The 27328-nt window shown below is 44.6% G+C and overlaps 1 protein-coding gene and 1 pseudogene across 8 annotated transcripts in view; one reads left to right on the top strand and one right to left on the bottom strand.

Annotated features, from left to right (window-relative positions):
• Nucleotides 1–11063, bottom strand: part of Eml4 (EMAP like 4) — a 125483-nt gene extending 114420 nt beyond the window's left edge. For 4 of the 8 annotated variants that reach the window (XM_021150126.1, XM_029470874.1, XM_029470877.1 and 1 more), the window contains exon 1: nucleotides 3339–3650. In XM_021150126.1, coding sequence (XP_021005785.1) covers nucleotides 3339–3363 — 25 coding nt within the window. In that variant the 5' untranslated portion in view covers nucleotides 3364–3650. Of the gene's footprint in view, nucleotides 1–3338; nucleotides 3651–9321; nucleotides 9685–11021 lie in introns of those variants that run through there. The other 4 variants (XM_029470872.1, XM_029470873.1, XM_021150127.2 and 1 more) reach the window with 2 other exon arrangements.
• Nucleotides 11064–12277: 1214 nt separating this feature from the next.
• On the top strand, nucleotides 12278–16309 carry LOC115029712 (annotated as a pseudogene).
• The last annotated feature ends 11019 nt before the right edge of the window (nucleotides 16310–27328 follow it).

Below are 27328 nucleotides of genomic sequence, written 5' to 3'. Positions count from 1 at the left end.
CTGGGTTCAGCCCTCAGTACTCCACACACCAAGGAGCACCTATAAACATTATAGTGACACACACTCAGTTAGATAGACACAGACCAGTCAGCCCAGGATGCATGATACTTACACATAATACTGAATTTTATATTGTAACTGGCATGATTAAGTTTATACTTTCTTTAAGTTCAATGCAAATGTTCATGTTTAGGCTAATCCCAAAATAAATATATTAAAATTAAAACTTTCATTACAAAAAAAGTGGGTGTTAATCTAGCACTTGGGATACTGACAGTGAAACAGCCACAAGTTCAAGGTAGCCTGGGCTACATAGTTAAGACCCTGTCTTGAGGGTGGGGTTTTAAAACCAACAACCACTACCACCAAACAACACAACACAAAACAACAAAAACTGACTTAAAACCTGAAACAAGAAAAAGATGCTAAAAGAAGACTAAGCATAAAATGTATCCAACTCCTACCTTAAAAGTCAGTAAGATCAGCAAGAAAGGCTTTATTTATTGGTAGTTTCCTGCTTTTGCAAACACACCTGAGGTTTAAAATGCATACGGTGAGACATGTTGTGTGTATACCCATACTGAGATGTGGTGACAACGCACCAAAACAGCGTAGGGTACCTTTAAAAACTTGTTTCCCAAGTGCTGCCTTTCAAATGACCCTAATGTAGGTACTGAAAGATACTAGGAGATACTATGTAACTAGGAGAAACTGCATAGTACAAGTACCGGCTAGCCACACTACTGGAATTCATCAGCTGCAGAGAGTAAACGGATCCTTCAGTTGCTTTTATGTAAAACAAGGGTAATACAAGAAATGTGTAACTTCAACGTGGCAGCAAAATGGCTAATCATTTAACATTCCCATCTCTGGTTTCCAAATCCCCTATGTAGGTGTCTTATAGAATGCATGTTTTTCTTATCTAATCACTCTAACCACAGCCATAGTTTGGGTTTCCTTAAATTCCCTTAAATAATCAGCTTTTACAGACTCATTCTGCTGATAAAAGCACTGAATTTTTTTGCTTATGAAAATGTAGTCTTCTCACAATTTTCCAAATCCCTCTCTAGTATGTGAAAGGAGATAGAAGCAGCCACACTTCCTTGAGAAAAAACCGCTTTCCATGTTACCCCAGAAGAACTTCACATGTTTTGAATTTTTTAAGTTGAAAAAAGAAGTCTTTACACATAAGTGCTTTCTTTTACGCTAATGGCTCTCTTGATGATAAAATAAAGATCAATGTAACTCTAAGCTCCAGGCTAACGAACTGCAGGGGACAGAAACAAGCAATTTGGCAGAGCTCTGCTAAAAGGCTACTAGTAAAATATACCAGCTCCCCCTCCCCCCTCCCCCACCCCTTTAAGGTTTCAATTAAGATGGGGCCTAGTTTTACTCATAGAAAGCCACAGAAAGAGAAAGCACAACTCCTGTTACAAAGTCTCTTCATCGAAGGCAACTCCAGAAAGGAGACAAAAACCATCCCCTTCCTTTACCACTCAAAAGATGGCAATTCAGTGCTCCGATCACAGAAGATGGCGTGAAATGAATGTTTAGCGTCATTATGTCTCTTTAACACAACATAAAAATGAGGTTTGTTTTCCTGATTGCAACTCTTTCTGTTGTCTCTACTGGATTAGTTACGGATAAACTTGTTTAACAAGGCATATACGCTTTCAAAATTAACTTAAGTGTTTCAATTGGTGAAAAAGGCACTTTTAAAGCCCTCCAGAATTCCTCAGCACAAGCACAAGAGTAAAGATCACATTACATACAGAGATTATCACAGTCCCCCAAAGATACCCAATCTGCATGTTAGCAGACATGCAGGCCAGTCTTCCAGCCAATATGAACTGGGGAAATGAACCCAGTCACAAAACCAAAAAAGAACAAATTAAGAGTTAATGCCTGGCTAAAAGGAGGCCGAGAAGGAAGTAACTTCACTATGTAAGGAATTACAAAACATCAAAGGTTAGATAATGGACAACAGGTGTCTTTGAAGAGAAAAGAGCCACAATGCATTGCTCCTATTTTAGGATTTCCATTCTCAAAGCAGTATAACAACAATGATTTTTTTTTCCCCTCAAGAAAGTCAAGACCAAAACTGTGCCTTTACTATTTAACAACTGTAAGAGCCTGATGCTCTTCTGTTTACTTTTTAACTTTACTTAAAAAAAAAAAAAATCCATCTAATCCCAATCTTGTGTGGGCAGATTAAAATATGGCTTAGTGCCAGATGGTTTGCTGATCAGTGAACATTAACTAACTAGAGATTTATTATCACGAAATGGAAAAAGAAAAGCATCCGACTATACACGCTACTACCACATAAACTAGTCAAATATACAAATCAAATCCAGTCGCTGGTATCACAGAACCGCAGTATCAGCAAAAACAGAATCGTTTCTCTCACCGTAACACTTACATCTCTACAGTAACTGGATTCCAGTGGCCTCAAAGAATAGCAATTCCAGACACAGGTACTGGTTACCCTGGAGTTCTGTTCCTCAAGCCAGTCACAAAATTTAGCACCTGTACTCTGGTTAAATGGAACACTGAGAAACCACTTCAGCCAACAGGCTAACCTATCCCTTTCTCTCCATTCCACAAAGACAGCATATTCCAAAAATGGAGAATCCTTTCTTTTCCGATTGAGGCCCCCTCTTATGGGTTCAGTGGGCAGGATTACTTCTCTCCAGCACGCATGGAGAACATACTTCTGCTTTCACTCTTAAAGAGGGTCCCCCAACACAGATGCGCCTCTTCCTTCCCTGTATTGAGTAGATGATAGTGCTCTCTACCACTGCAAAACGTTCGGGGAAGTGGAGGGAAGTTGTCAGTTACTGAGGGCTACTTAATCAATCTTCAAATATAAAGACTGAAAGGGGTGACTCCAATCCAGAAGTGGGACTGGGAATCCTACTCCCTGCGGAAAGGCTGCCCCAACCTTGCCTATCATTCCGTTTAAGTGGGGAGATGTACTCAGAGGGAGTCTGTATTTGATGAAGGGGTGCCCCGACTTTAACGGGGGGTCAGAAGAAGGTGCTAAGTGTACCGGGAGGGACGTAGCAGCGGCTGGAGGGTCGTTGAGGGGAAGGAGGGCCCCCCGCACTGAACGGGGCTCTGGGAAGAAGGGAGGGTCTGGAGGCAAGGGCTGCATGGGGGGAGGGGCCGCCCGTCCCGGAGGCGGCGGCGGGGCTGCAGCCTCGCGGGGACCATGTGCCGGGAGCGGCGGCCACCCGCAGGGGCAGCCCGGGGAGCAGGGCCCGCGGCGCGCGCGCGCGCAGGAAGCCGGGGTCCCGGGTTACGCACGAGGGGCGCGAGCCCGCGGCCGGACTCACCGAGGCTGCCGGCGAAACCGTCCATCTTGCGGGGACCGCGCCGGGCTCGGGGCTCAGCGGGGCGGGCGCTTCATTCAGCGCCCCGACCAAGCGGCGGCCGCGGGACCTGACCCGCCGGTTCTCAGCGTCGCTCGGCGCGGCTTCCAACTCCCGCCGCCGCCGTCCGCCGGTCAGCCCGTCAGCCCCGAGGGTCAGTCGGTCAACCAGGTTGAGAGCCGCGCCGCCCGCCCGGCCTCTCTCTCCCTCTCTCTCTCTCTCTCTCTCTCCTAAGCCGCAGCCGTGAGCGCCGCGCCGCGCCCCGCCCCCGCGCCCGCGCGCAGCCACGGCTCCGCCCCCGCGCACGCCGTCACGCTTCCGATCCCGCCCCCCACGTGACGGAACGGGGCGGGGCTTCCCGCGACACGCCCCTCCCTCTCTGCCCTGCCTCCGCAGCCGCAGAGAACACACTTGAGAGTTAGGGAGGCCATTGGTTGTACTTGTGTTCCTGGCCCGGTTCCCCACGAGGGTTCTCCAGCCCGAAACTGGGTCTGAGTGGACGGGGCTCGTGGGTGTCCTGCTGCTAGAAAGCTGACCTGCACCGTGGGATTCTTTCCCTCTGGGAAGCCCGCGGAGTACGGTTCTAGAGTTCTTTTGAAGGGAGGGGACGAGGAGGCTAAGGAGTGAGAGGAAGGATTCCCCTTGTTGGGGTTCCCCTCTCCTCTAGTCAGGTGAGAATTCTAGGTAGAGGCAAGACTTTTTGACCAGCCTGAGGCCATGTCTGCCACAACCGCAGGTTCTAGGACAGAGCACAAGCAAACAATGTTAATGCTGGATGAAAAGAGTTCGTCTTACCCAAGTCTTATGAGGAAAGGCAGGGCCTTGAATACCTTTGTCTGCCCAAGGTCATGGAACGTGGGTGGAAAGTGCACCTAAAAGGCTGGCTTGTCTTACTCTCCTTTTGTTCTTCCCATCAGGGTACAAAGCCACCGGATAGCCTATCAGGAAACTATAGCACAGAATATTAGTTTTTAAATAAACCTTAGTTCTAGGCTCAAATCTATGAAGTCACGTAACTAAATTTAGGTGCTTTAATTTATTTGCAAATTCAAGTGCTATATTGTACCTGAGGCTGAACTCTGGCACATGCATGCACAAACACAACCAAAACTCATCCCATCTTCTTCAACCCTCTAATCTTATTATTATTATTTTTAAAGATTTATTTATTTTATTTATATGGGTACACTGTCACCCCGTTACAGATGGTTGTGAGTCACCATGTAGTTGTGGGGAATTGAACTCAGGACCTCAGGAAGAGCAGTCAGTGCTCTTAACCGCTGAGCCATCTCTCCAGCTCTCAACCCTCTAATTTTATCCTCTTTCCTTACAAAGACATTTGAATAGTTTAGGTCCCTTCTAGGTCGATGTGCAGATTAGAGTAAGAAAAAAAGTGTAAGGTGTCTCAGAGACTAAATTAGATATACCTTTTAAAGTAGCTGGGTTAGGAAAAAATAAGAATGTCTGTTAATAGAGTTGTCGGTTATAAAGGACAAACTGAAGTAAGGAGGGAAGAAATGGGAAACAGCAACTGCCATGAAAAGAATTGACAGAATTAAACGGTCGAAAGGATTGTTAAACATCCTTGAAGTATACCTCTCCCCTTTGATGCCTCTTTAAACATCTTCCCTAAGGGCCTGGGAGTGTACCTCAGTGACCAATTGTGCTTAGTAAATATGAGGCACTGGGTTTGATCCCCAGCTCTGGAAACAGCCAACAAACAAAATCTAACTTAAAAACTTAAGGAAATATCACAGCAAACCTAGGAGGTCAGTGTTGTAAATAGGACACAGCAAGGCTGAGAGATGACAGTCAGTAATGTGCTTCCCACGGAAGCATGGAAAGTGTACTGATGTACACTTACAATCCCAGATCTGGGAAGGCAGAGACAAACTGAACGCCAGGGCGTCCTGCCAGCCAGCCTCCACAGAGAGGTCCTATCTCATAAACAGCTCATGAGGAACTGTACCTGAGGCTGACCTCTGGCACACGCATGCACAAGCACAACAAATGAAAACCTGACATTGGCTTTTTAAAAAATGTTTAATTAAAAGAAGAGAAGAATAAGTCAGGTTTTCTTCTAGCATGGTGAACCAATTTTTAAGTTTTCAATAATTGAAGTAGAACTTGATTTCCTACTTATAGTAAAGCCATATATATACTATATGTATGTATATATTATATATGTATATATTGCACATATGTATATATTATATGTTTACATTACATATATGTATATATGCAATGTGTATATAATATATGTATATATTATAAATGTATATATTACATGTGTATATATTATATATGTATATATTACATATGTGTGTATATTATATATGTATATATTACATATGTATGTATATTATATATGTATATATTATATAATTGCTAGAGGCATTCTGATTAATTTCATATGATTCACATTTTAAAAAGAAAAACACAAGTATTATACATTTAAAATTCTACAGCACTGCATTACTGAGTATGTTCTTGACAGGAGACAAATGTCTATTTTGGCTTGCCATCAATGAAGGCCAAATTCTCTACTTACAATGTACTTATCTGATGACTGCAAGGGCCTTCCCCTTTGGCTTTGTGTGTTGCAACCCTTGCTCCTCCCACACTCCTCACATACTGCCAGGGCCAGCTGTATGTCCATATGGTGTTCTAACCTCTAGCCCTGAAACTCTATGCTGGGACGCCAGGCAAGTCAGTGAGCTGAGCCACAGGAGCACTCCCGGAATCTATTGCTAAACAAAAGTAGCCGGCACTGATTCAATGCAAATGTCCGTGGTCTGGGTGGAATATTTCACTAAGCCTAACATCAAATGTATCCCCAACTCTTTGGGAAGCTAGTTGCCCCAGATATCTAGTTATTCCAATAGTTCCTGCCGGAGTGGAATATGTGACTAAGGGAAGGAAGGCTGTGATGGAAAGATGTGCCTTCCTACGCACTCAGGGCAGGCACACTCAGTGCGGACACACTCAGGGCAGGCACACTCAGTGCGGACACACTCAGTGCAGGCACACTCAGTGAGGACACACTCAGGGCAGGCACACTCAGTGCGAACACACTCAGGGCAGGCACACTCAGTGAGGACACACTCAGGGCAGGCACACTCAGTGCGGACACACTCAGGGCAGGCACACTCAGTGCGGACACACTCAGGGCAGGCACACTCAGTGAGGACACACTCAGTGCAGGCACACTCAGTGCAGGCACACTCAGGGCAGGCACACTCAGTGAGGACACACTCAGTGCAGGCACACTCAGTGCGGACACACTCAGTGCAGGCACACTCAGGGCAGGCACACTCAGTGCAGGCACACTCAGTGCGGACACACTCAGTGCAGGCACACTCAGTGAGGACACACTCAGTGCGGACACACTCAGTGCAGGCACACTCAGTGAGGACACACNTGCGGACACACTCAGTGCAGGCACACTCAGTGAGGACACACTCAGTGCGGACACACTCAGTGCAGGCACACTCAGTGAGGACACACTCAGTGCGGGCACACTCAGGGCAGGCTCACTCAGGGCAGGCACACTCAGTGCAGGCACACTCAGTGCGGACACACTCAGTGGGGACACACTCAGTGCAGGCTCACTCAGTGCAGGCACACTCAGGGCAGGCACACTCAGGGCAGGCATACTCAGTGCAGGAACACTCAGTGCGGACACACTCAGTGCAGGCACACTCAGGGCAGACTCGGGCTGCGGGGCTTGCTGTGCTTTCCTGTAGGCTCAGCACCCTGGAGGCTGAGTCAGGGAGACCAGAAGGTCAAGATCATCTTCACATCCATAGCAAGTCTAAGGGGAGCCTGGACCAAAAGAAACCCTGTAACCAATCCTATCTTCTAAAGTAAGACAAACAAACCAACCGGAAACGTGGAGGCAAGGGATGCAGCCATCTGAAGCTCAAGCATTGTGAACTTCATGATAAATCTGCCTGTGTCAGTTATTTTTACTTAAGTAATCCAGATTTAGTCTAACCATTGAAACCAGCCAAAGGAGTTTTTAAACAAAAACAAAAACAAAAAACAAAAAACAAAAAACAAACCAAAAAGCTGAGACAGAAAAAAAAATGAAATTAAAAACTCAGAACAATACAAATAAAGACTGAGGAGATGGGTAGAGTAGTCTCAATGGTTAGAGTAGTCTCAATGGTTAGGGTAGTCTCAATGGTTAGGGTAGTCTCAATGGGTAGGGTAATCTCAATGGGTAGGGTAGTCCCAATGGGTAGATTAGTCTCAATGGGTAGAGTAGTCTCAAGGGTAGGGTAGTCTCAATGGGTAGGGTAATCTCAATGGTTAGGGTAGTCTCAATGGGTAGAGTAGTCTCATTGGGTAGGGTAGTCTCAATGGGTAGAGTAGTCTCAATGTTAGGGTAGTCTCAATGGTTAGGGTAATCTCAACAGTTAGGGTAGTCTCAATGGGTAGGGTAGTCTCAATGGGTAGGGTAGTCCCAATGGGTAGATTAGTCTCAATGGGTAGAGTAGTCTCAAGGGTAGGGTAGTCTCAAGGGTAGGGTAATTTCATGTAGACCGTGCCAGGAAACGTGGTAAGACTGAGCAGGTTGAAAGTCCCAGAACTTTGTATCAGAGAATGGTAGGAGCTTCACTTGCTTCCAACCAGGCCCTTGTCACGTGACCACACTCCCTACTTAGGAACGTGATCTACAATCGTGTAGATGAGAGTTTTCCATGCTCCTGAGGTATCTAGAGACCCTGAGAGTTAGCCAATAAGCTTCCCTTCCCAGACATTCCTTCCTACAAAAGGTATTTAATCTCTGGTCCACCCTGAGGAGGTGAGACATATCCATTTTCCAAGATGAACAATCAGTAAACAATTTGGAACCAAGGACTGTCTCTCTCATTAGGAACCACCACCGTGGGGAGCATAGAAAAAGCCTTTGTCTACAGAGCCCCGCCATCTAAGTCTCCACAGAAGGCCCCCTCCACACTCCCAGACAATCACTATTAAGCTACCCCACCCCCTGCTCCAGGCTCCTTATCATAGGCCTGTGGACCCTGGACCCTCTGTTCCTGACTCCTCTGCAAGGTTTTCAGTGGTAACTGGATGCCCAGGAGTCAGGGAACCTCAGCTTTGGTCTCCCACATCTTAGGCTGCGTTTTCCCACCCCCTGAGCAGTGTATCTGCACTTCCTGAAAGCCCATCACCCTATAGTAGGTATAGAGTAAATGTGGAAGCAGTCTCAGTGGGTAGGATAGGCTCAATCGGTAGCGTAGCCTCAGTGGGTAGGGTATGGTAGGCTCAATGGGTAGGGTACAATGTTTGCTGTGTGAGCCTGGGGACTTGAGTTCAAGTCTCAAAACCCATATAATAAACTAGCACTCCCCCACCCCCGGGAAGTGGTGGTGCATACCTTTGGTCCCAGCACTCAGGAGGCAGAGGCAGATGGATCTCTGAGTAAGAAGAGAGTAAGAAATGCTTGAGAAAACAGACTCTACCAGGCCCTGTACACATATATTTGATCCTAGCACTTGGGAGGCAGAGGCAGCCAAATCTCTGTGAGTTGGAGGCCAGCCTGGTCTATATAAGGAGTTCATCAAGGCCAGCCTGGGTGACACAGTAAGATCTTTTCTCAAAAAAAAAAAAAAAAAAAAAAAAAAGAATGGTAAATAGACAGGTAAGCAAGCAGACTTGGGTTAGTCTGGGAATATAGCTCAATTAGAGTACATGCACAGAGCCCTGGAGTCCATCCACAGAACCGCATAAACTGAGCCTGGTAGTGCATGGCTATAATCCCCAGGATCAAGAATTCAGTGTCACCATTGGCTGTATGGTAAACCAGAGGCCATGCTGAGCTATGTGATAAATGGTCTTAAAACCAAACCAACAAACCAAACCACAACAAATGCATCCAGACTCCAGAACGGTAACATTAGACCGTCTAACTTCTAATCTCAGCTCTATCTCTTACCAGGTAAGGAAGATTAGACACAGTATCTAATTCCTGCACTTCAGGATTCCATCCGAAGCATGTGATGGTCACATCTCTGTGACCCGTAGATGCTGAGAAGATAGTGTGCTGATCCAGATAAAGCCGCCAGAACAGGTCTCAGGAAGCACTACTGCTGCTGCGGTTTCACAAGCAGTCACACGGCTCCTCTGCTCACCAGTACGTCCTCTAGTGTATCCAGTAGTAACTAGTAATGATTAGCATGGAGGCCAGTCAAGCTAAGGTCATCATGCCAACATCCAACGCCCAGCTGCTGTCAAGCCACCAGCAAAAATTTGCCCATTTTATATTTCTCCAACGAGATGCTGCAAACTGCCCCAGCAGCTATAATGAAGCAAAACGTTTGACCTTAGTCTTTCAAAACGATCATGCAGCAAGGCATTACCATTAAACGGGAAACACACTTAGAACACCAAATGAATGAGACATTTGGTTGTTCACCTTAAAAAGGGAATTTATCCTTAGATAAATTTATCCTTAGATTATTTTCACTTTGAGACCTTTAAGTACAATGAAAATGTTTTATTATTCTGTATTTAGAGTGCACTCCTCTGTGTGTGTGTGTGTGTGTGTGTGTGTGTGTGTGTGTGTGTGTGTGCATGCATGCGCGTGCTAATGCACCCAAGTGTTAGAGGACAAGTTACAGGTTACAGATTGGTTCTTGCCTTCTACCATGTAGGTTGTAAGGATTAACTCAGGTCACTGGGTTTGGCAGTAGGTGCCTTTTACCAGCTGAAGCATCTTGCTCAAATGAACAATTTAATTAAACAAAATAATATATGCACCATTTTTCATGAGCTCAAATATTACATATGTTATATACAGCTATGCCAAGTACAAAGACTTAAAATGTGGTCCTTCCTTCCTCTTTCTTCCTTCCTTCCTTTTCCTTCCTTCCTTCCTTTCTTCCTTCCTCTTTCTTCTTTCCTTCCTTTCTTCCTTTCTTCCTTCCTTTCTTTCTTTCTTTCTTTCTTTCTTTCTTTCTTTCTTTCTTTCTCACTTCCTTAGACAGAGTTTCAGTCGATACAGGCTGGCCTCAAACTCTCTGTGTCGCTGAAGATGATGTTAAACTTCTGATCCTTTGCTCCCATCTCCCAAATACTTGGGTAGAAAGCCTGTGCCCCCATGCCTGGCTAAAATGAGAAGTTTGACTCTATGCCTAGTTACCTTCCTCTGGGTCCAAATAAGAACGTCGTCATGAGAAGAGCTGCAGAATACTTGTGAGGACGCGCAAGACCTGCTGTCAAAGCTCTCAGCTGGAAATAAAACCGCAGCCTCCTTTGCTGACCTCTTTGTTTTACTCTCTCTCTCTCTCTCTCTCTCGTCTGATGTCCTTCAAAAGTAACTATAAATGTTTGTGTGCTTGCTTTTCTCTCTGATATTCTTTTTAGTGTCAAGAGAAATTAACTTTTGTAAAGGAACGCTGTCTTTTCAGCCCCTTGAATTTTATTGTTTGAATATTTTTTTAAAAAATGAAACTAGCCAGGTGAGGTTGGCACACACCTTTATCCTGGCACTCAGGAGTTGGGGGCAGGTGGATCTCTGTCAGTTTGAGGCCAGCCTGATCTACAGAGTAAATTCCAGGACAGCCAGGGCTACACAGAGAAACCTAAATAGATAGATAAACAAATAATAATAAATATATAATAAAATATACTTACTCCATGATTACTACCAGTGTTGACTTGAGTGTTGTCTTTCATCTAAGACTTCCCAAGTCCTACCTGCTTTCCAAAGGAAGAGATTAGGTGTTTTGCAAGGTCTGGGTGAGTGCTGAAATCTATCCTGTGGCTTGCTAGCCATGCCTTGCACGGGGAGGGGGTTGAGGGTGGAGGGGCATTGTTTCAGGGATTCATGAGTAAATGAATGGACACCAACTGAACCTAAGGTTGGCAACCCCAGTGGTGCCATTTCTGATTAGCTCAGGGAAGAGAATCTCCTGGGGCTGTAGAGCTTTCTCCCAGTGCTGACTTAACAGTGATGCTGAGGAGGGGGGTCTGAACGTGTTGAACCAATAACCAAACCTGTCCGTTAGAGAATCAACTTTAAAGTTTCTTTTTTATGTGCTTGAGCTTCACCATTTTAATAGACGTTGGGCAAGCCTTAGCGATAATAATTTTCAGGTGTCTGTCAGGCACACTGGCTCTTTGCCCCTTCGGGGATTCACAAGCAGCCTTTTACAAAATTAAGATTCTACAAGAAACTACTTTCAAACATCAACGTTAGGATGGAAAGCAGCCAACTAGGGGGATTTAATTCTCAAAGGTAATTACACAGGAAGCGCCCTCCTTGCAAATAAAATATTCCCGAAAGGTCGTTTGTAAGTCAGTTGTTTGAAATTAGGAACAGGGCTATAAATGATGACTAGTTTGCTGCTTTGCCGCCCCCAAAACATGTAGCGTGCTGATCCTAACCTGCCTGTGCTGAACCCACAGTGATGACAACCATACTGAACCATCTTGAACTAGACAGGTCTGAAGTTGAATATTGTCCATTGTAAGCCTCTGTGTGGGTGATATTGCAACCTAAATACAACGTGTACCACCATTTAAACTTTCAAAGTGATGACTTACCGATGCCCCCACGAGATGGATCTCATTATCCCGACTCTTCATACCCTGAAAAGGAACCTGAAAGAGTAGGAACTAGAAAAGGGGAGAGGGGACGGGGGAGGGATCAAGATTTGAACCCATATCAGTTTGCTTCTAAAGGCCAAGTTCTTCTCAAGGCACCTGTTCGCCTTTTGTGTCTTTGGGGGTTTCCTGGAAAACTGTGGACGCCCAGGTGAGGCACTTCTCAGCAATACAGTTTGAGAAACAGTGGTGTGATCAAAGAACTGCTTTGTGGAGATTAACCTGTGGGTGGATAAACGGGAGGAGGGAGTGGAAGTGTGGAATCCAATTAGGATTGAGTAGGGATGTCGCTGGCGGGAGAGCAGTCGCAGAAACATCCAGAAGAAAATAGGGTGAAGGAAAACAATACACAGATCCCTTGCTGGCCCGCTTGGCTGGTGGCCTCCGGAACTGAGTAAGGAGGAAGGCATAGAGGAGGGTCCCCAGGATCCTGGCCATGGAAAGAATGGTGGTAGCATTTACTGAAAAGGGGAAGCTAGGGACAGGAAAAAAAAATGAAGATGAAAATATACAGTGATTAATTTCTTTCTGTGGGAAGCTGAGGGGAGTCAGAGGTTATCTTTGGCAGCTGGGGCCCAGGCATGTGACCTAAGCCATTTGGATAGTATAAGCGAGATCTTTTAACCTGGAGAGAGTGGCATGGAGCTTAAAAAGGGACTGAAAAAGTGAGGAGTCTCTGTGATAATGTTGGGGGAGGGCGGCGACCACAGCAATATCAGCGCAGCGTCCCCACCCGCTTCTGTCCGGCTTCTGTCCGTAGGTGAAGTTGGAAATGCTCTCTGTGCCCTAGACTTCCTGGGTTTTCTTGCCAGCTTCCTGTGTCTGTTCTTCCAACTTTCCTGCCAATGAGGAGGCCACTTGATACCCTCTCAGTGAGTTTCTTCTCTGCCTGAGTTAGCCAGAGTGGGTTTCTCTTGTTTGCAGTGGAGAACCCTTGAGTGGGTACAAACACCGCCTTTCGTTTTAAACAGACTTAGGCTTGGTGAAGTCTCCAGTGCATGGCTTCAAATGTGGAATTCATATTTAGGGTGGGAGTTGGGGCTAAGTCATAGAAATCATTAGGAGAAAAGCTCTGCGAGGGCCTGGAAACAGGCTGACTGCAGAAGCTGAAGGAGCTCCGATATCGGGCAACCGAGAGCAGGTTTAACCCCATGAGGTTCGACACAAGGATAGGCGGCAAGAGGGTGTGGACGGAGCCCGCCGCCCGGTTACAGGCTCCTGCAAAGCATCTATCTCTCTTTTACTCTTTTAAATTATTTATTCTTATTTTATGTTCTTTGGTGTTTTGCCTGCATGTATGCCTGTGTGATGGTTACAGATCCCTGGAACTGGAGTTCCAGGTAGCTGTGAGCTGCCATGTGGGTGCTGGGAATTGAACCCTGGGTCCTCTAGAAGCCCAGCCAGTGCTGTTAACTGCTGAACCATCTCTCCAGCTCCCTGATAGATAATCTCAGTTGAGAATCTTTGGAATATCCAGTATCCATGACACCAAATCCTCCCTCCCTCCCTCTTTCCCACCCTCCCTCCCTCCCTTTTCTTGTGTATGTGTGTATGTATATGTGCACGTTCATGGGGTTAAACCTGCATGTAAGTGTTGAGATCAGAGGTCAAACTTGAGTGTCTGGCTTTTTTACCTGGGGCTCTGGGATCCTCACACTTATCAGGTAAGCAGTTTACGCTCTGAGCTGTCTCCTCAGCCCCAAACACCAAATTTTAAATTCAAGAACTAAAAAACCAAATACAAATTATTACCAAACTCTTACCAAAACAACAACAACAAAAAAAACCACCATAGTTAGAAATTGACTGTCATAAATAATAACAACAATAACTTGTTTTCTATTCTTTGAAATCATTCTCCAAGTATCAGTAGCCTATGAGTAAGGATCCCAGCTTTGAGAACTGTAAGAAGGGATACATGGTTTCCTGAGTGCAGACCTGGTCTATGCCCATAAGATTAAAGAGGTTCCCGCCCTTACCTTACGCCTTTCATAGGTGTAACTCAAGCTCATAGAGTTTCCCTAGTGGGCGCAGGCAGGAAGCCCATCCCTTTGCAGGCAAACTGGAGAGGCAAGCTCCTCCTGCCCACCGTGGTGTTGTTAGAGCAGGAACAACTGAGGCTGTAACTTCAGGGTCCTTGTGGGTATGATAAAGCAATACGTTTGCCATTAAGCAGTCTGGGAATAATTTTATTAAAAATCAAGATATAAAATCAGTCATTTGAGCTGGAGTAGGTCGTCCCCTTTAAGGATAGTTGTATTGTGTTTGCGCGTGCAAGCACGATGCACATGGGTCATGTCTGTAGACACAGCCACAAAGCTTTTCACACATCTCTCCTCAGCATACAGCTTTGCTTGTTCCATTTAGTGTGTTTAATAAGGTTGAGACTGGTCTACAACAACCGTCGTGAGCATTGGGGAAGTCCTCCCCATTAAAAGGGGACTTTCCACTTTTCTTATTTTTAAATTTTTTACTTTATTTGTTTGTTTGGTTGGTTGGTTTTTCAAGATAGGGCTTCTTTGTGTAGCCTTGGCTACCTTATAGCTAACTCTGTAGACTAGGCTGGACTTGCACTCAGAAAGATCCACCTGTCTTTGCCTCCCAAGGCCTGGAATTAAAGGCATATGTCACCACTACCCTGCTATTTTTATTATTTGAACATGGTGTGTGTGTGTGTGTATGTTTGCATCTAAGTAAATGAACATTTCAAATAAGGCATTTCTATAATTAAACTGTGGTACTTCAAGTGTTGAAGAATCTATGAGTTGAATGCTATTCTATGTGCTGGCTGTATAGATTTTATTTTGAAACTGAAAGTTTCATTCTACAACAGCAGCACTTTTGACCCAGCCTGTGAAACGTGGTATGACCGTACACACAGTTCATAGTGAAGCGGGCTTTACCTAGGCAAGAACAAGAAGCCATTCCTACAGAAGAGCTCAAGGTCCTTCAGAGTTAAAGTTGTAGAGAGCACATCTTGGGGTTGCTGATCTCATTTATCCATAATACAGTGCGAAACAGGGGTCTTTATAGTGGCCACACCACAGGTTTAGAAAATCACCACAGGTTTAGAAATGGCATAGAAAATCATGGCAGGCATTTCCCAAAGGCAGAGATATAAGTTGATAACTGTGTATAAGAATAGGAATATTTAAAATTTAGTACACCCCACAACGTCTGTGCAAGGATGCTTGCAGCTGTTTTTTTTTTTTTTAAGATTTATTTATTTATTATATGTAAGTACACTGTAGCTGTCTTCAGACACACCAGAAGAGGGCATCAGATCTCATTATGGGTGGTTGTGAGCCACCATGTGGTTGCTGGGATTTGAACTTCGGACCTTCGGAAGAGCAGTCAGGTGCTCTTACCCACTGAGCCATCTCACCAGCCCGCAGCTGTTTTTTTGTTTGTTTGTTTTTGTTTTTGTTTTTCTAGACAGGGTTTCTCTGTTTAGCCCTGGCTGTCCTGAACTCACTTTTGTAGACCAGGCTGTCCTTGAACTCAGAAATCCTCCTTCCTCTGCCTCCTGAGTGCTGCGATTAAAGGCGTGTGCCACCACACCCAGCTTCAGCCATTTTGTTTCTAATTGCCCCAGTCCTGGCAACATCCCAGATCTCCTTCAGCAGATGAACGGACAAACTAAATACCATTTCTAGCAAAGAAGTGAACTACAGAGCCATGAGAAGACATGGGGCTGGCAGGCACAGGGCACAGAGGATGTGGCTCACACTTAGTAGCTTGCCTGGCAAGCCTACACTAACAGGTTCAATCCCTAGCACTACGGAAACTGGGTGTGGCATTGCACACCTGGAATCCCAACTGTAGAGAGGTGGAGGCGGGAGGAGCATAGCTTCAAACTCAACCTCAGCTACACGGTAAATTGGAGGCCAGGCTGGGCTACTTGGGACTCTGTTTTAAAAAGGTACATAGCCGGGCGTGGTGTCACACGCCTTTAATCCCAGCACTTGGGAGGCAGAGGCAGGCGAATGTCTGAGTTCAAGGCCAGCCTGGTCTACAAAGTGAGTTCCAGGACAGTCAGGGCTATACAGAGAAACCCTGTCTCGAAAAACCAAATAAATAAATAAATAAATAAAATAAAAAGGTACATAGATAGGTGTCCAGAAGGTCACCGACAAGAAGGTGCCTTCTGTTCAAGTCTCTCCCCTCATCAAGCTTGGCCAATACCCTGCTCCGGTTCCTGGCTTGGCCTACAGTTACCTAAAACCCCCTGGGCAGAGGAGGCCAGATGGAAAGATGAGCTGAAGCAGACTGAGACAGAAATGGCAGAAGCTCAAGACCACAGCATCCTCCACTGAGGCACCACCGGGCTCGCCTTTCTCTAGTGGCTGAGGATGAGTAAAGCCTTGTTTTATAGAAAGCACTCGTGTGCGCGCGCACAAGTGAAGCCATACAGAGGAGACCTAAGTGCATATTGATACGAGAAAATTATATATGCTGTATAATTGTAAGCATATAGCACTGTATCTAGTTGAAAGGCAAAACTACAGAGACAGGAAAAAGATCAGTGAAAGGTTTGTGAGAGAGAACAATAAATATGCGGACCGTGAAAGATGGATTTATCTTGTAAAATGACAACTACTCTGTGTCATCGTATAAAAATGGGAACAGGCCAGCAGTCATTGCTCAAAGCTGTAGAATGTACAGCACTAAGAATGACCCCCCTAACGTCATAACCTCGGGACTTGGTGGGTGAGAGCGGCAAGTGGATTGTAAAAAATAAAGGTAGCACTTTAGGGAGGAAAGGTTGGAACCCGGCAGGGTATGCACTGAAGGAACTGACCCAAACGCGATACCAAAGAACAGAAATTGGTAGAGGTTAGTAAAGAAGAGAATAGAAAGGGGAAAAGTTAAAACAAGGGAATAGTGGGCTGGGGAGAGCTCAGTGGTTAAGTCACTCGCTGCTCTTCCAGAGAACCAAGCACCGCAGGGTGGGTCACAACTGTCTATAACTCCGGTTCCAGGGATCTAACGCCCTCTTCTGGCCTCTGCGGGCACTGCATGTATATATATATAGAGAGAGAGAGGGGGGGGGTAGTGTTTAATAATTCAATCAATCAAGAGGCTGAGGCAAGAGGATCATGAGTCTGAAGCCAGCCTGAGGTATGTATATGTACACTGCCTCAAAACAACAAAACAAGCCGGGCAGTGATGGCACACGCCTTTAATCCCAGCACTTGGGAGGCAGAGGCAGGCGAATTTCTGAGTTCAAGGCCAGCCTGGTCTACAGAGTGAGTTCCAGGACAACAAGGTCTATACAGAGAAACCCTGTCTCAAAAAACCAAAAAACAAAACAACAACAATAAATTGGTCAACAGAATTCAAATAGAAAAAAATGTGGGTTTTTTTTTCAAAGATTTGTTTTTATTTTATGTGTTCANGTGTGTATGTGTGTGTGTGTTCATCCCACCTGTGTGCCTGGTGCCTGTAGAGACTTATAAGAAGGTGTCATAGCCCCTGGAACTGGAGTTAAAAATGTGCCAACCATCAGGCAGGTGCTAGGAACTGAACCAGGTCCTTTTCAAAAAGAGCCAGTGTTCCTAACCCCCTGAGCCATTGCTCCAGCCCCCAGAAAAAAAATTTTTAAATAAACAATGTAGATAAGAAACATATATAAACAGGACTCCTTTAAACAACTGGCAGATACCCAAGAGGCTCAGCATTTCTGACAGGGATAAGTATAAGATCCCTAACCTGTGACTCCTTTACCTCAGAAATTTCATTTTGAGTAATAAGCCCAGAAGAAATCATCTGAGCTTTACCTGCAGGGCAGTTGCCTGAAAATATTTTTTAATATTGCAAAACCAGATTTAAAAAAAACCCCATATGTGCAATTAAAGGATCATGATTATACAAGTTCTAGCTGTAAGCTGAAATACCATTCAGTTATAAAAGTCGTAACATAAGAAACTTCAAATATGCAGAAAAATGTTGCCATTTTATTAAGTGAAAAAAATTACAAAAATAGTACTGATGATTTCAAGGAGACCGTAATCTGTATGTGAATCTACATATGAAAAAGCAAAAACTATCTGCTGATGTGTTTGTAGTGGTTACTTCTGGGTTCTGGGGTTATAGACAGTATTTTATTCTTACACTGTTTCCTGCTTTGATTCGGTGTATATGTGACTTTGGATCCATGTTTAAAACAACCAAAGGGGGCCAGGCATGGTAGCACATGCCTTTAATCCCAGAACTTGGGAGACAGAAGCAAGTGGATCTTTGTGAATTCGAGGCCAGCCTGGTCTACAAAGTGAGTTCCAGGACAGCCAGGGCTACACAGAGAAACCCTGTCTTGAAAAAACAAAGACAAAATAAAGCAAAACAACAACAACAAAAAACCAAAACCAAAAGGAAACGCCCAACACTAGTTTGTGTTCTGTCTTGATTCAATTATGAACCGGGTAACCAGGCATAAGAGCACATGCTTGCCATCCTAGCATTTGGGGAACAGAGGCAGGAAGATCAGGAATTCAAGGGCACCCTCAGCTGTGTAGTAGTCTGAGTTCACCTGGTACCAGTTAAGAGTTGATCTCAAAAAAACCCAACAAAACAAAACACTGTCAACAACAAAATTATGACCCAACAGCTTTTCTGTTGGAGCAGGTGTAGGGTGTGGGGGGTGTGGGAGTAGGTCAGGTGTAGGAGGGGACAGGCGGTGGGCTGAGGGGTGAGGGTGATAGGTGGGGGGAATTGGATACCGAGGGCTTAAATTGCAAAACTCAGCTCTAACGTCCTTCTAAAGAGAATCAGTTCTGCTGAATCAGTGAAGTCAGAGAAAAGCGGCTTTTTCTCAACTATGGTCCTTAAACGGTTGCAACGACTTTTGGCTAACACGTCCCAGTTTGGGAGCAGCGGTGACCATAGAGCAGTCCTTGTATAATAGTACCCAGTTCTGTCTACCTTGGGCTCTGGGCTCTAAGCTGTTCGTTGTTGTCTCTGCATTACAGGACACTCTAGAGACAGTGTGGGGACAGTTGGTATGAGGGTGAGCTTGATCTGTAAGCCTTATCCTAGTGTTCGTCACTGGGTAAGGCAGATCGTCCAAGGAGCTGTCTGCTGCCACTTCCGGTTTCCCCTTTAAGCCTCCTCCATGATGATATTTACCCTTTTTGAAACTATGTTTTTTAAAACTTATTTTCATGTCATTTTTAAAGCATGCATGTCTATGCATAGGTCTGTGCATATGAATGCAAGTGTCTGTGGAGTCCAGAAGAGAGGGTTAGATTTCCTCCAGATAGAGTTAGAAGTGGTTGCGAACCAAGGTGCTAGGAACCAGGTTCAAGTCTTCTGCTTAAGCAGTGGTTCTAGCAGAACCTGTGGTCACAACTCCTTGGGGGGTGGGTGTCAGACAATCTTTCCTAGGGGCCTCATATCAGATATCCTGCATACCAGATATTTACACTGTGATTCCTAACAGTAGCAAATTTAGAGTTATGAAGTAGCAATGAAGCCGAGTAGTGGTGGCACACGCCTATTAATCCCAGAACTTGAGAGGCAGAGGCAGGTGAATTTCTGAGTTGGAGGCCAGCCTGGTCTACAGAGTGAGTTCCAGGACAGCCAGGGCTATACAGAGAAACCTTGTCTCGAAACAAAACAAAACAAAGAAGTAACAATGAAGAGAATTTTATGGTTGGGGGGTCACGACAACCTGAGGAACTGTATTAAAAGGTCACAGCATTAGGGGGATTGAGAACTGCTGCGCGTGGATCTGTCTCTTTAGCCCTAACATTTATTCATTATAGAAACAATTAGCGATAATACTGGTCCTGTCTCCATATTCTGTTGGCATTCAGTGTAAGGTTCATGGCAGCTGTGCCTATTTTGTATAAAACCTGGTAACATTCATTAGTCTAGAGCCAGAATGTATATACTTTTAGAAGTAAACGTCTCAGGCTGCCTGTGGTAGCCTATGTTTGGAGTCATAGCACTCAGGAGGCAGAGGCAGGTAGATCTCTGGTACGTCTGAGCTAGCTTGTCTCTAAAACTACAAAAAAGGGAAATTTCTTCGTTTGGGAGGATAGGCTCTCACATAGCCCAGGCTGGCTTGGAACTTGATAAGTAGCTGAGGATGACCGTGAACTTCTGGCCCTCTTTCCTCTAATTCCAAAATGCTGGGATGGCAGGCATGCAGCAGCACGACTCATTTATGGACCCCTGGGGTCCTGAGGGTCAAACCCAGGACTTTGTACATGCTGGCAAGCCTATTCTACCAACTGAGCTAAGCCCAGGACTTTGTACATGCTGGCAAGCCTATTCTACCAACTGAGCTAAGCCCAGGACTTTGTACATGCTGGCAAGCCTATTCTACCAACTGAGCTAAGCCCAGGACTTTGTACATGCTGGCAAGCCTATTCTACCAACTGAGCTAAGCCCCCAGCCCTTCGACGGAAACTTGAAAGAGCTGGGGAGATTTCTACGCTTCTGAAGGATGGGTTCTTTTCTCCTCTTCACTAAGTAGAAAGGGGAGAGCTAAGAAACAGCACCACACAGCCAAAAAGGCCCACTGAAGACAATATGATAGCACTTCTCAAAAGTATAAAGGCCACTGTGCAAAACACATACGAGCATTCTTTTTCATGAAGAAATTGAGGGTTTGGGGGTGGGGGGAGTTCTCAGTTACTGAACAATGCCTTCCTATGTCTATCAGCCGCCCCCTCCCCAATAAAAATTAGCACAGCTCACCTCTCAAGTGATCAGATAGCTCCAGGAAGAGATGGGAAAACGTGTCCCTGTATAATTCTTAGTAGAACCTTGTAAAGTGTACAACTGAGTGGCTTTTTACTACATTCAGATTTGTATATCAACCACTAACTAACTGCAGAGTGTTCTCATCTGACTCACCCACCCAAAGTAACTGTGTGCCCATTAGCAGCCCTTCCTTAATACCCATTGTGTCCAGAGGCACCCACTGCTCTATCTCTGTCTATGGGTTTGGCTGCTCTGGACATTTCATACAAATGGAATCAATTTTACATACCACTGTATAGATGCAGCAGCAGCAGCAGCAGCAGCAGCAGCAGCAGCAACAGAACACTTGAGTTATTTCCAATGTTTGCCCATTATGAATAGCGCAGCTAGGAACACTGGGTCTTGCATGTACATGTCCCTATAGTTGTGGAGTTGTTGGGTCATCAGGTAACAATCCTATGATTAACAGTTTGAGGAACACTCTGGCATTAGCTTTTAAGGGTCCTAGTTGTTAACTCACATGAACACACGCGTTTATTCCTTGTGTCGTCTCGTCTCTTCTCTTCTTTCTTTCTCTTTCCTTTCTTTCTTCTTAGAAAGACTTCTTTATGTACCTGGCTGTCCTGGAGCTTGCTCTGCAGACCAGGATGTCCTTGAACTCATAAGAGTTCTTCCAACCTCTACCTTCTCCGTGCTAGGATTAAAGGCATGAGCCACCACATCAGTTGTTTCTTATTTTTAAATCAGCATATGCTGGCTTCAGGAACATTATTTGTAACTTCATGAGCCTTTACAGAATCATCTAGGTTTTTTTTCCTTTTCTTTAGAGCCCAGGCTGACCTTGAACTTGTCTCACAGGGAAGATGATCTTGAGCTCCTCCTCCCAAGTACTGGAGCCCAGGTGTGGACCCTGGACTCTTCACCTGTCACTTCTGCTTCAGACTTTCCTGACCCTCGGTCCCCTTTATTTTGGCTCCACTCTTGTAGCCTACTAGCCAGTGCATACTCGGACTTTATTTTGGCTGCAAGTCTCTATCTCTTCTTGCCAGCTAGCTCAAGCATAAGAATATTAAGAACGACACATGATAAGGTCATGGGAGTGTGTAAGAGGGCACACAGGTCATAGCTCAACGGTAAAGGGCTTGTCCGGAATGTTCAGGGCTCTGTTTAATCCCCAACGCTGCATACAGGGAACAGATAACAGAAGCATCTTCTAAAAAAAAATCCATGAAAGGAAACCCTAATGGGCTAGCGTCACAAAAAAACAAAAACAAACAAACAAACAAACAAACAAACAAAAAACTAGTACTGAAAGCCAGTGGCTCTCAGGTGAGAGCCACTCAAAGGTGCTTCTAAACCCATCAGTTAAAATACACAAAACTTCACTGATTTCATCAAGAAAATAGAGCTGGGTCACGCCCCTTCCTGCTTTCCTACTGGCTGATAAGGTCTCTCTTGGTTTTCATGGCTCCTCTATAGGGAGAGAATGGCTGTGCCAGCGCCTTGTCACCAACAGAAGGGCTGGCTGTTCCAGTACAGCCATCCCCGAGTTCTCACTCACCTCAGTATCTCCATCTTCCTGTTCCTACTTCCTTTTCTCAGGGGAAAACAAATTATAAAGCAAAGCAACAAACCTTAACAAAACGAGGCACCTCGGCGGGTAAAGGCTCTTGCTGCCAAACCTGCCAACCTGAGTTTTGTCCACAGACACACAACATGGAAGAAGAAAGGGGACTCCTGAAAACTACCCTGTGACCTTTATACACACGCTAAGGCATAATACCCATACACACCCACCCTCTTCCTATACACAATACACAATAAATTAACACTAAAAAGTGTACTTAGTACAAAACGTAAAAAAAATATGTGTATAAAGAACATAGAGGGGCTGGTGCCGTGGCTCAGCGGTTAAGAGCACTAACTGCTCTTCCGAAGGTCCTAAGTTCAAATCCCAGCAACCACATGGTGGCTCAAAACCACCCGTAATGAGATCTGATGCTCTCTTCTGGTATGTCTGAAGATAGCTACAGTGTACTTATGTATAATAATAAATATATTTTTGGGCCGGAGCGAGTGGGGGCAACTGGAGCGAGTGGGATTGACCGGATCGAGCAGAGGTCTTAAATACAATTTCCAACAACCACATGAAGGTTCACAACCATCTGTACAGCTACAGTGTACTCATATACATAAAAATAAATAAATAAATCTTTAAAAAAAAAAAAAGAGCAGAGAGGGCAAGATAACAGCAGATCTGTCTCTGCCCCAGTGTGCTTTTAGACCGACTCACAGAGCAAAAGAACAAGCAGACCGGCTGTCCTAGAATCAGGTCTTGCCTCTAGTCCTCTCACCCATGAAATCAAACTGGGATCACATGATATAAAACATAGCTGGGTCTACTACTTTAGAAGGAGCTGATGTTACAGAAAGTAATAGATGACCTTACAGAAAGAGGCTGGGACAAAGGATGATGATGGCTGATTCGCTTTGTTGTTCTGGTAGTCTCATCTAGCCCAGGCCCGCTTCAGACTCTCTCTGTAGATGAAGATGATAGTGAATTCCTTCAGCTTCCTGCTTCTACTTTCCAAGAGCTAGGACCCCAGGCCTGCATTGCTCTGCTAGCCTTGGGTTTTTTCTTAATTAATATTTAAGTGAGAATGAATCACCACACTTTGGCAGTCAACTTGTGACTTAGGTTGTAGCCGTTCTGCTAGGACATCTCTTCTTGTGATCAGGTCTTCAGTTTTATACACTGTGATCAAAGGCAAGGCAAGCCCTTCGTCCACACATTGCTCAACCGCCTCCTCCTTGTGATCCAGGCTGGATTAAACATTCATAGGAAAGGCAATTTGGCTGCTTGGCGACTGTGAACACAGAGGATAGAAACAGGAGCTAGCCCTTCAGAAGTCCCGTCTCTCTTCCTACGGAGGCCTTTCCATTCCTTTTTCATGTCACCCACCCTATTCTCTAAGATCCAAAGGGTCAGACTCACAGCAAAGGTTCCCAGAGTACAGCAAAGTCTACAGTTTTCATGTCTACTTTCAACATGTCACAGCTGGAACAGAACAGGAAGTTCTACGAGCCAAAAGTCAAGCCTCAGGATGGGTGGAAGACTGGCCTGCAGTCCTGCCTTTCTGTAAGAACATAATCCAGAGATACAAGGCTATTTTTAGGGGGGAAATGCAGGCTTTAGAATGTTAGGGTGGGAAGTGGCTTTTGAAATAAAAGTACACACTCTTATCATTAATAAAACAACTTTCCAGAACATTATATTAGGAATATGTGTTTATATATTTTTTCATTGAGCTTCATGAAAATCTTTCATGTAGAGGGCTGTCCTGATTTCTGAAGTTTACAATTCATGCTCTGCCTTACATCTTTCTTTCTTTCTTTCTTTCTTTCTTTCTTTCTTTCTTTCTTTCTTTCTTTCTTTCTTTCTTTCTTTCTTTCTTCCTTCCTTCCTTNTTTCTTTCTTTCTTTCTTTCTTCCTTCCTTCCTTCCTTCCTTCCTTCCTTCCTTCCTTCCTTTCCTTCCTTTCCTTCCTTCCTCTCTCTCTCTCCTTCCTTCTTTTCTTTTTTTTTTTTTTTCTGTTCCTTAGAGTTTTAAAACATATACTTCCCTGTGGCTAATGTCAAGTTTACATTTCCCAGATTGTTTGGACACATTCCAAAAGAAATATCTCAGTCATATCTTTAAAGAAAAGGGCATTTAGTACATATGTCTAAAAGCTCACATGCTGCCGGAGGGGAGGGATGGGAACTGTGACAGAGGACACAACAAGCTTCGAGTTCTACTAGTAAACTTCTGAGCAGACTCCTGGGCCTTCACGTTTCAGGAATATGAGATGGCCAAGTCAGTTGTGAAAGACTCAGACTCAGAATAAATCAGAAAAAAAAAAAAAAAGTAAAGTTATTTTCGTGGGTTTTGTACTACCTAATTGGAAACCAGCTGCAACATAATCGTTTGTTTGCTTAATGGCTGCCTTGCATTGTGAGTTTGCTCCACAGTACTGCAGTGTAGCACAAAGACACAGAACTGAGGGGCTAGACTCTGAGCCAGTGCTCTGAAGGCAGCAAACTCTGGAGTCTCACAGGGGGCCTTTCTCAGTGTGGCTGACTAGCCTTAGCAGCATTCCTCAGACAGGCTGGTTTTTGCCCATCTGAGGAGTTGTGTTGTTTTGACAGTCATAGAGCCGTTTGGGCTACTTACTAGCAGACTTCTCATCCATAAGATGGGTGTAAAAGGTGACAGAATGAGGGCTTTGAGTCTCAGTGAAGTGAAAGCCACAGGTTTTGGAGTGGTACAACATGCTTCATTGGTGGAACACACCTTTAATCCCATCACTGGGAGACAGAGGAAGGCGGGCTTCATAGCAAGTTCTATGCCAACCAGAGCTACATAATGAGAGCCTGTCTAAAAAAATAAAATAAAATAATGAGGAAGGGAAGTTATGGACTTAGTTGAGTGTGGTAGTTGGTGCAAGCCTATAACCCTGAATCTGGTGTATCCAAGATCATCTTGGGCTACACAGTAAGACCCTATAGCAAAACAAAACAAAACAAAACAACAGCAAACAAAAACAGGAAGTGTGTGAACTCAGGAAGGGGGTTGTCATTGTTGACAAGTCTAATAAACTACTCTCTGCCTCAGTTTCCCTATCCGTAATGATTGTGATGAAACCGTCCTTTCTTTAGCAGTGTGACTCTTTCCGTTTCATTTGCCCACTTAGAATAAGGAATCTGAGCTCAGATTAGATCGTCTGTCATGAAACCGGTTTGTTTTACTCTGCTAATCATGTGCACATGTCGCTGCCACAGTCAAGGGTTATCTATGCAAGGCCAATGGTGTGTGTATTTGTTAGATAAGTAAAGTAGAAAATCAACTAAATAAACTAAGACTGATGATCAATCCTAAAGTTCTATATCATCCTCAGATAAGAAGAGATCCAAATACCAGGAGTAGCATTGAATGGGGGCGTGTATGTTTAAAGAAAGCAGAGCGGTTGCGCTATGAAGTGCTATAGCTGTTTTAAAACGAGACATCTGGGCTGGAGAGGCGGCTCAGTGGTGAAGAGCACCTGCTATTCTTCCAGAGGACCCAGGTGCAGCGCCCAGCATCCCATGGATGTTCACAAATGTCTGTAACTCCAATTTTAAGGGATCAGATGATCCGTTCTAACCTTATCACCAGGCATGCATGTAGTATCATATACATACATACATACATACATATATGCAAGCAGACTATTCACACACATAAAGTTAGATAAGTAAATATTTAAAGGCTTAAAGAAATAAAACAAATATATATATATGTACACACACACACACATATTCCTATGTTATATTAAGAGGAAGTGAATCCCAGTATAGCATGTGTCTTAGGATTTCTATTGCTATGGAGAAACACCAAGACAACTCTTATAAAAGAAAGAATTTAATTGGGGGCTTACTTACAATTTTAGAGGCTTAGCCCATTATTCTCATCACGGTGAGGAGCATGGCAGTGTCCAGGCAGGAATGGTGCAAGGCAGTAGCTGAGAGCTTTACATCCGGATCCACAGGCAGCAGGCAGAGAGCCACTAGACCTAGCATGAACTTTCAAAACCTCAAATCCCACTCCGAGTGGCACACTTCCTCCAACAAGGCCACATCTCCTGAGCCTTCTAATCCTTTCCAACAGTTCACCAACTGGGGATTAATACTGGATGCAAATACATGAGCCTGTGGGGGCCGTTCTCATTCAAACCACCACACCACGTGCACAGATTATTATGAGTACTAACATTTACTAACCATTTTTTGTGCATCGGATAACATTTTAAGAGCTTTTCATACATTAATACCTCCTCTCCATATTAAGGAAGAATTCTTCTTTTCATAATAGAAATGGAGAAAACTGAGCTTCAAGGATGTAGTTCACTTGCCAGAAGTCACACACTCATGGGTTGATGGTCTGGAACCTGTATTGGATCAGTCTTGTTCCAGAATCCATGTGGTCATTCCTATGCAAAGCTGGTCTCCTAGTGGGATGCTTGAATTATATACAGCGAATAACAGCCGTGTGCATTGGGCTGGGAATATGGTTCAGCTGGTAAAGAGCTTACCTCGTGTGCACAAAGCCCTGGGTTCAGTCACAGCCCCCTGTCCATGAGAAATAGCAGTGCACATCTGTGATCCCGCCACCAGGAGGTAGAGCCAGGAGGGTCAGAAGTACTGTTGCTAGGTATCAAGTTCAAAACTAGCCTGGGATCCATGAAACACCTCTCTCAAAAACAAACCAATAAAACAAAACAACAACAACAATAAAACAAAACAAAACAAGCCAACAATGTGTATATACAGAGAAGAAAGGAAAGGAGGGAGGAAGGAGGAAGGGAGGAAGGAAGGAAGGAAGAAGGAAGGAGCCTGAAAACTCATAGAAACAAAAGGGAGACTCCCACTTCTTGCCCTTTTGGTACTGAGCCTGACCTTTAGCTGCCGAACCTAACTGCTTTCCAGCCTAAAACTTTCTCTTTGGGGGGAACATATACTTGTATATGGTTTGAATTATTTTATGACAATACAAATATAAATTCACACAGCTGCCTTTGGAATAAAAAAAATAATTGTAAAGTAAATTAA

Source organism: Mus caroli, chromosome 17 (assembly GCF_900094665.2).
Source record: "Mus caroli chromosome 17, CAROLI_EIJ_v1.1, whole genome shotgun sequence".
NCBI lineage: Eukaryota > Metazoa > Chordata > Mammalia > Rodentia > Muridae > Mus > Mus caroli.
The sequence above is the reverse complement of the archived record's forward strand: the minus strand, read 5'-3'. Positions and strand labels throughout refer to the sequence as shown.